Source organism: Panthera onca, chromosome C1 (assembly GCF_046562875.1).
Source record: "Panthera onca isolate mPanOnc1 chromosome C1, mPanOnc1 haplotype 2, whole genome shotgun sequence".
NCBI lineage: Eukaryota > Metazoa > Chordata > Mammalia > Carnivora > Felidae > Panthera > Panthera onca.
This window is the reverse complement of record NC_138346.1, coordinates 63,977,633-63,987,286: the sequence shown is the minus strand read 5'-3', so window position 1 is coordinate 63,987,286 and position 9,654 is coordinate 63,977,633. Positions and strand designations below refer to the sequence as shown.

Genomic DNA, 9,654 nt, shown 5'->3' with positions numbered 1-9,654 from the left:
AGCTTATAAGCACTTAACAAATGCTACTCATGGTGTTGACTCCCTTGGAGGCAGCACAAAATGGGGTGAGTGGGGGTACAGTAGAGTGGCTTCCAGGCTAGACCAAAGGACTCCACTGCAAGTTTTCTCTCTGCAGAGATGCCCTGACAGGAAGGCATATGCTAAGCATAGACTGGGAAAGGAAGCAGGAAGATTGGGACCTGAGATGTCAAGCTGGGCTGGAAAGAAGCCAGAGAATGTGTGTAGGCCAGAAATATATGGCCAGTGACGACCTTGAGTTGAAAGAACTCAAAAGGATGCCCTGGGATCCAAATATTTTAGGAAAAAAGTGTAGCATACTTTTTTGTGAGATGCTTCACTATATAAAGTTCTCATTAATCTGTAGATAGAAATAAAGTTATATTAATATTGATAAGGGCCAAAAACAGTCCCCCCCCCCCCCAAGATGGACCACTTGACATGAAGATTTTTTTGAGTTAAAAAGTAATCAAAACCCAGCAGATTCAGAAAGAGCTCTTTACCTGCCCCACAAATGCCGAAAAGAATTTAGATAAGGACCTGCTCCAGGACAAGAGCTGTCACCATAGATAACTACATTATGATATGCAGTAAGTATGGTAGACTTGGAGGAACCTAGCAAGGCCTGCTTTTTCAAAGTCTTCTCTTTGTCCCACTGTTTCTGAGTGGCCCAGCAAACATTGACTTAGCAAACATTTACTCTTTTTTATTCTTCCTGAAGATTGCATTTCTTCCCTTTGAAGACCCAGCCCCTCCCCCCTTGTCTTTGGTTCAGAATGATGCATATACCTCTTTTTGCCTGTCTTTAGAATTCCCATGTCTATGTGGATTTGTCATACGCTGTTAAGTTTGGTTTTCTCCTGTTAATTGGTCTCATGTCAATGTGATTTTTAGTCTGGCTAGAAGGACTTTGAAAGGGACAGGATTCTTTCATAATATGAGTTCCAAAACTACAAGGTTCTTCCCTCTCATGTTGGCAGGGGAAGTCAGCTTCTTTCTCTCAGTCTCCCTGGACCATTTCCCAGGGTCAGGGGGCTGGGAGATTCTCATATGCACAAGGACAAATTTACTCACCCAAAGGTGCCTCACCAGTCACAGCCTCAAGTACAGGAGACACTGCAGAGAACCTGCTCTGCTATTTCCTCCTCCCCCACCATTCTCCCCACCCCTGCCCCCAGGGTAAGTGTGCTTTGCTGTGTTCTTTGGCAGAGTTTGTGTAAGATGGGATCTGGAGTCAGAGGGAAGAATGACCCTATCTCCAAGTCTGTGTCTAGAGTGCTGGAGAACTTAACTCTTTATTTCTCTCTCTAAACTCAGTCTCTGCAGAAGTCCCAAACATGTCCCCTGAGGCAGAATTGGGGAAAAGGAAAGGACTACAGATATCAGCCATGTCCTCCATTGTTTTTATTTGTCTTTTTAGCCACTCAAGCACAAACATTGACTGACCATTGTAGTGGGTTTAATGTAAATCCCAATTCCCTGACTTTTTCTGTACCTAGGGGTGGATTCTCCCCCAACTCCCTCCTTGAATCTGGGCTGGCCTGTGACTGGCTTTGGTCAGCTGCATGTGGCTGAAGTGATGGTGTGTGTGTCAGTTTCAAGCTTACACCTCAGGAGGCCTTGGGTGCTTCTGCCCACTCTTGGCTCCTCACCAGGCCGTGAAAACAACCCAGCTTCGACTACTGGCTGATGAAAAATCACTTCAGCCCACAGCCAAGCACCTGCCCAGCAGAACCCAGAAGACCTGTCCTGCCAAGCCCAGCCAAGATCAGCAGAGTTGTATCGATGACTTGCTTTCACATGAGTGATGCCAGGGAGACCAGGAGAACTATCCGGCTAAACCACCGACTTGTGAACTAAGTAAGGTCTGTGCCATTTGAAGCCACCGGATTTTCTGTTGGTGACACAGCATCATTGTGACAATGGATAACAGGTATAACCCTCTTTCTGACCTCCAAAATCAATATCATTTTTCTTTTCTTTTCTTTTCTTTTTTTTTGGGGGGGGGGGTGTCAAATACCTCTCTGAGAAGCTCAACAAATAGCCAAACTCTAGTTCTCAGTCTAGTTTCAGCCCAGACACTCTACTGCCCGTACAACAGTCTGTGGGAAAGACACTATAGCCATAAGAAGATATTTTAATTTAGCAGATGTCCAGAAATCCTAAAGGAAAGCTAGTCGGCCTACTGGGAGAGACATACATGAGGAGTAAGTGCAGTAACGCCCTACGAATCTTCAATAAGGCCACAAAGATTCCAGTAAATGTGGTGGGATGGCATTTCTTGTGAAACCAGTGAGGGAGGCCAATCTCCCCATTTTGAACTGAGTTGGAGCTGAAATGAGACCAAGAGCCGCCAGAACCAGAAAGATGCCGCGCTGCCCCAGGCCTTGGAACCCAGGCTCCAGCTAAGTTTACCTACGATCTCTGATGGCAGGGAAGCCCTGCAATGGGAATCCGAATGATATATTTGTTAGGGTCAGGCATAAGGCAGGGTAAAGATAGGAGTCAGAGGCTAAAAAATTTTAGCAGTCAAAGGCTTTATTTGGGAACTAAGGTCTCCGGCGAGGTTCCGTGACTCAGGGGGAGAGAGAGAGAGGAGTCAGGGAAGTCGCCCCCAGGTGTGGTGGGGTGGGGTTTTTAAGCTGCAGCATTCTGGGTTTAGGTCCGGGTGGGCCTTTTTCGCGTCAGGTCGTGCTGTCGCTTGGTGATTGGTTGACCTCCAATTCGTTCTGGCAGCTACTAGGGGCTTTTCTTTGGGTTGCGCTGGCAAGATGACGGTCCCCTCTACTGTGGTTCCAAGGACATCCTAACAATATTAACTTGTTTATAACCTGTCTCTACACTTCTTCCAGGATGCCAAGTGGCCTCCTCTAATTCTAACCCCTAGGTTGCCACTGCTCCATGTTGTAACCTCCAGGGGTAAAGTTCTTTGGGACAAGATAAGGGGAGAGCTTTGTCAGGTATGTGAAGGGTGGTCCCTGACCACAGACTGCTCTTCTCCATCTGACTGATTGCAAGGCAGCTTCTCTTCCCTCAGGGTCCCCTTCCTCATCATTTGTGATTTCTAGGGACTTTGAACGGAGCCTGCGCACCTGGGGCAGATGAATAGAGCTTGCCCACCCAGGCGGCTCTGAAAGGTTCCCCTGATGGAGTTCCTTTCTGACTGGGGGCCTGCCAGCCACACCAAAGCTGCCCACAGCCCAGCAAACAGCTACCACAAGGCAACAGGCCAGTAGCTGGAAATCTACGGATTGACAGCTGGGTGCGGAGAAAGCGATAAACGATAAGTTGTTGATTGATTTCTAGTTCTGTTTACCCTTTTGAGTAATAAAAAACAAAAAAAAAAGTGAGGGTGAATGTACGAAACTTCTTCTTAACTTGATAGATTAGCCTCCTGGGCTGGGGGTGAGGGTTGGGTTGGGTAAGGCCCTGTGAGGTAGTTCACGTGGGTCCTGCTCCCTGATGACCTTTTCTAGACATTTTCCCACTACAGTCATAGTTATGTGGGTGTGGTCCTAATTGTTTGGTACCTGACCTTGGGGTGATTTGGGGCAAGGGAATATTGACTTGGTGTGTGACTTAGATAAAGGGAGTGGTTAAGGGTCTGGGCTCAGGATTGGTCAGTTTGCATATCAAAGTCACAAGCAAGTCGTTTGCTATCTCTAGGAATTAGCTCACCCTAAGAGGGCCAGGACCTCCTCAAGTCTGAAAGGCCCCTACATGCCAAAGTATGGTAAAATACAGAAACTTAAAAAAATATATGTGATAAACACAGCAGGCTGGGAGAATATGCATCCTCCATATCTGCCCTGAACACCCGAATTCTCAAGACACTTGACAGCTTCTGGGCCTTCCCTCAAGGCCACACAGCTTAGGACTCAGCATTCTGTCCTCTAAGTATTTACAAAAGTCATTCGTAGCACCTCAGTCCAGCTCTCTTGTCCCAGAGCAGTTCTTTGCTTTTCCAGGAAACCAACGGGATGAAAGTCTAGGGCCGGGACTTCCTCCTCAGGGTGTTTGACAAGGACTGACGTACTCTAGGCCCTTTGAATATGGGAAGTTCCGGACACACCCAACCTTGACTGTAGTTTCTTGAATGCTGAATGCTGGAACTTAGGTAGAAGGACAGAAGCAAAAACATTTCAATATGAGGGACCCACTGACAGATTGTTCGGTGAGTAGCTCAGTGTGGTTTTGCGCCTGTGTGTGAGAGGGTGGCCTTAGAGGGATATGTTTATATATTAATGGGTTTTAACTTAAGAAATCTGAGACGTTTGGAAGACAAACATGTTAGATACTGGCTGTGATACAAAAGTCTTGTGGCTTTTCTTTGGTTCGATTTAAAAGACAGTGCTTTCTAACAAGTGACGGGTCAAGGTAATAGTCATCTTTTATTCTCATATTGTTGGAAAGATTTGGAGTGGGTATAGCATCATATTTGCTTGCAGATGGTGGCTGTTTGGAAAGCATTCGTAAGATATACACCGACGGTGCCAACATCGTGTGTAGAGTGGCTACCCAAACACTCAGAATCTGCAGCTGATTTGGGGTTCTGAGAATGCAGTAGGGTGGAGGGCTTTGGCATATTTTCCTGTATCATTTAGAGTCAATAACTGCAAGACGTGCAAGAGGAAGGATGGGCTCCCCACGCTGCCTGCCCTACGGTGGTTCTCAAACAGGCTTCCCAACATGTTTGTTTAGTCCTGGGGAGCATTACCAAACAGAAGATTGGCCAAAAGTCCGAGGACAGTGTGAGGTCATTAGCAGCAATTTAGGAAATAAGGAGCAATTAAAATAAGGTGTGTGAGGGGGGTAGGGGGTATATATGCTCTGAACAGAAAATAATCAAGAATCATCAGCGTGTTAGCCCAATAAATGATGCCAAAAAACTGAAATTGGTGACATCGGAAGCAAGGGGTTACGTTCATTCATCCCGCACGTATTTTATCAAAAAACAAAACAAAACAAAAACCACCAACAATAACAAACTGGATAAACAGATAAATGAGGGCTGTAATAAAGCCATAAAGAAAAAAAAGCAACAGGGGCTCCTGGGTGGCTCAGTCGGTTAAGCGTCTGACTTGGTTTTGGCTCAGGTCATAGTCTCAAGTTTCTTGAGTTCGAGCCCCACGTCAGACTCTGTGCTGACAGTGCAGAGCCTGCTTGGGATTCTCTCTCTCTCCTTCTCTCTCTGCCCCTCCCCTGCTTGCTCTCTCTGTCTCTCTTGAAATGAATAAACATAAGAAAATTTTTTAAAATAAATAAAAAAGAAAAAAGCAACAGAATTAACGGTTTCATTGTTGTTTATTCAATGGACAGAGCACAGGCTTAGAGCAGATGGAGCCGTAAGTGCTATGCCAAAAAATGAGTTCATGAATCAGATGAGCTAAATGACACGAAGTCATAATAGCTAGTAATATTATTAGTGATGATGTAATAGCAGATTCTACTTACTTTTACTCTTTTAAATGCAAAAGTAAGTATGTGTCTAATGTAAAAACAAAAATTCCAACAGTATGGTTGTATATAGATTTTAAGACTGAAAATTCCCCCCTTTAATAAGCATGCATATAATTTTAAAATATGTTTTAATAAAGGTATATCAATATAATGTTTCCTTTGCAATCCTATGTTACTTTATCTAATGTATTTAAAAATATTCTGAGTAAAATATAGATTTCACAAGACTGCCAAAGGGACCCATAATACAAAAATATTTTAAAATCTCTTTTGTTGGGGCACCTGGGTGGCCTAATCAGTTAAACGTCTGACTTCGGCTCAGGTCATGATCTCACGGCTCGTGACTTCGAACCCCGCATCGGGCTCTGTGCTGACAGCTTGGAGCCTGGAGCCTGGAGCCTGCTTCAGATTCTGTGTCTCCCTGTCTCTCAAAAATAAATAAAAATTTTTAAAAATTAAAAAAAAAATCTCTTCTGTTAAGTTCATGCTCCAATGGGCAAGATAGGCTAATAACTGGGCTATTCAGCATCAGACAGCTTAGTCAGTATCCATGCTCAAAAATGGGCTAAATATTGTGTAGGCTCTTAACCAATCTTAAGAGTGTCAAAATTTATTTGAAGAAGGTTTTTTTTTTTTTTTTTTTTTTTTTTAAGTTCTGGTTTTGAAAAGGAACAGAATTGGCTCTGGGCCTTAAGGTCTTGAAGTTTACAAGTTTAGCTTCTACACCTACAAAAAAAAAAAAAATGCCAAGTGAAGTCATTTTCAAATCTATGTACAAGGAAGTGGATAGAATCAAATTGTCTCCAAATGAAATAATCCAATTATTTTTAAAAAGCAGCACCTTCTTATGAAATAATACCATAGAGATAGATCATGGGCAAATAACAAGCTATAACCAAGTTTATATTTTTATCCACTCCTGTGGTATCCAGGTCGGGACCTGTCAAATCAGGCATTCTGGGCTTCACCTAGTCTGTCCCTTCCCTTAACATCATCAGCTATTGAAACAGTACCAGGCTGTGGGACTGCTCCTTTAATCTGGCTTAGATGCCAATCTGAGCTTTCTATCTCAGTGGCTCTGCCTGGGTCATGGGATATTAACTGGCACTAAGACAGAAGATACAGGTACAATGGCCCATGGCTTCTGTGGGATTCTGGTTCTTCACAGATATAAGGAAGCAGGTTGGGTCTGGCATAGATGTCCTATGGCCCACAGCATCCCTGGTGTACACATCGAGATACGTGATATGCCATCCACGTTTCATAGGCTGCTGTTTCCTCATCTGTAGAGTAAGAGGAAGATAGGATGGAGTAGACTATGTTCTTTAATGTTCTATATCTCATAATTTATGATGGTGTGCCATGGGGATTCCAAATGTTACCCAGGTAATCCCTTAGAGGGACAGTGGTTTGAAATATGATCCCCCATGAATCAAGATTCACATGAAATCAGTAGCACGGTGCCTGTCATATGAAAGACATCCAACAAAACTTACCTGATTAAATATAAGTGGAATATCATAGTTTATTTGACCTATGAGGACGCCACTGTCCAAAAAGTTTCCATACTGCCATCTACAATACAAATGGACTATTCTTGAATAACTGAATTTAACCTTAATCATTCAAATTGTAGAAAGTCAGAAAGAGCTGCTAGTCCAGGGTTGATACAGTGCATTTAGAAGTTATCTAATTATGTCATGTGCCAATTGCTTTGATTATTGCATTTTTTTGTAATGACAGCATTTATACAACAGAATTTGCTTACAAATGCTGGGCAAAAATATTTTTGTAAAGACTGAATAGGAGGGGCATCTGGGTAGCTCAGCAGGTTAAGCATCGGACTCTTGATTTCTGCTCAGGTCATGATGTCTCAGTCGGTCGTGGGATTGAGTCCTGTGATGGACTCTGAGCTGACAGGCTCTCTCTCAAAATAAATAAATAAATGAAGAGAAAAAAAAAAAAAAGACTGAATGGGAAATGCCTGTGTGTACTAGTTGTGTTGTGAAGGGATTTTTTTAGGGGCTTAGAAATGTCCCAGATATTCTACCACTAGCCTGGACTCCCTTTATCAGGAAAAAAACACATAACTTTTTTCCTAGGGATTCATGAGCCCTAGGAGAGACAACATGTTAATAAAAATTCATATGGAGATGTAAGATCGATAGCAGGTCTTTTCCTGGAATGAATATTTGGTAGGGTTGGAGTATTTGAAAGCTCAACTGGATGGGAAAAGAACACCAAAACTTCACCTCCTGTACGACTGTGAGTAGAGAAAACCCTTCTTGTACTGGTTGATGACATTACGAAGCCATTTGTGCTGATCATAGCACTTAAAGGTAACTATTACTCCGAGTAAACTTAGTGTTATTATACTGATAAGCTATTTATAAATATATTTATTTCTGAAGGTTTCTCTAATTGATTGGCTCACCTAATATTTCTAATCACAGTTCTGCCCCTAACTAATGAAGTTATTTTCAGCTCTTTGGCATTTCACTATAAAATAAAAGGATTAGATGTTAATGATTTTCAAGCTATGCTCCATGGAATCCCTTCAGTGGTCTCTCTGGTGCATTAGAGTGGAGTGGGAAGGAGAGAGGCGGGATAGGAAAGGGAGAGCCAAAGCCAAGGTCAAGAGATTTCATACACTCAAAGCAGATATGTTCCAAGGTTTTCTGATCACACACACACACACACACACACACACACACACGCACGACAAGATGGTCCTGGGTTCCACTTTGACATTTATGCAAGTCTGCTTTTCACAGATTTTTGTCTTTAAGTTTCAGTGGATGGGACATGATGAAAGGTACAGAATCACTGTTTCCAAAGAAGGAGTTGTGCTGAAATAATGGAAGTATTCTTAGCTATTCTTTTATTTACCGATATCACCTTTATCTCATGTAGATCAGGGTTTGTCAGGGAGTGTCTGATACATTGCATGTAGGGTTAGAGATAAAAAATCTCTCCATTGCTGTAATAAGAACATCCTGTTGTCACCTGATCACTAAGTTAACAACAACACAATGTATTCAGGAGCTTTTGAACGAGTGTGTGCCTGGGCATCCTGGAGTTTAGTGAATGGGTTATAAGTGTACCTGAGACATGAATCTCGGCAACCCTAAATCTGGCAGGATGTGGTTGGGGGACAGAGCTCATGGGCCAATTTCCTCTGCCTGGAACAACTTTGCTCATTTACCACGCTGTCCTAGTACAAATAGCATTTTCTAGATGTGTCATAATGTGAAAACAGTTAGGAAGTACCAGTCTATTAAATAACAGGAAATCATCTTCCAAAATCCTGGCAGCTGCAGCATCGATTGAAGCATAAGATGTGCTTCGTTTGAGCAGCCTCTTGCTTTAACAAGTCGAGTTTGAATGCCTTTGGAAAAGACAGAAACTCCCCACTTTCTCACAGTCTCCCTGACTCCCTCCAAAAACAATTGAGCTTTGAATCAATGGTTTAGAAACATTTAAGGCTGTCTGGCCTCCTAGAACTGGTCCTCTGGAGATAGTATTTAAAAAACATGTCTTGGAGAGTTTTGATGGCTTGATAAATTTGGGAAATTGAGCAGCCCCTGCAGCCCAGCACATAAAAATTCTCAACTGGTTCTGCTCATTTCCACTTTGGTTAGGGGCAAGATTTCCCCTCCATGCTCCCATCCTCATACATGGGGTCCAAGGTATCCTATTCTCTCCCCAGGTCTGCTAGATGCAGACTCCTCAGGTGATGGGGCTGGTGTGGGCCCATCCCCTGGGACACCCCATCTCAGAGTCCCTTCCTTGCACTCCTGGCTCTCCTGATGGGAGGTTCTTCTCATGTTGCTCTGAAACCTCCAAATTCCTCCAGTCTACATCTCTGCTCTGTCTTTTCCCAGCCCCAGCCCCAGCCTCTTAATGTTTCAGAGCAAGAAAACTCACTCTGCAAGCACCCATTCAAATCTTTCTCTCTTGCACTGGCTTTTTTGCTGGGTTTTTATTTCTGCTTTGCTGTGGGCTGGAGAAAGAAGCAGACAGGACATTACATTAAAAACTTACAATTTAATATTGTGAGATATTTCTAAGTAAATCAAATAAGAAAGCTACAGGACTTAGAAAGAAAATCATAAAATTTTATTGAACATAAAATAAGATTTGAACACACAAAAAGACTTACTATGTCCTTGGATG

At 43.0% G+C, this 9,654-nt stretch overlaps 1 protein-coding gene across 5 annotated transcripts in view; it reads left to right on the top strand.

Annotated features, from left to right (window-relative positions):
• The first annotated feature begins 4,060 nt into the window (after positions 1 to 4,060).
• The window catches only part of NOSTRIN (nitric oxide synthase trafficking), a 60,327-nt gene continuing 54,733 nt past the window's right edge, over positions 4,061 to 9,654 (top strand). For 3 of the 5 annotated variants that reach the window (XM_060621496.3, XM_060621495.3, XM_060621494.3), the window contains exon 1: positions 4,061 to 4,192. In XM_060621496.3, coding sequence (XP_060477479.2) covers positions 4,166 to 4,192 — 27 coding nt within the window. In that variant the 5' untranslated portion in view covers positions 4,061 to 4,165. The remainder of the gene's footprint in view (positions 4,193 to 9,654) is intronic. The other 2 variants (XM_060621498.3, XM_060621497.3) reach the window with 1 other exon arrangement.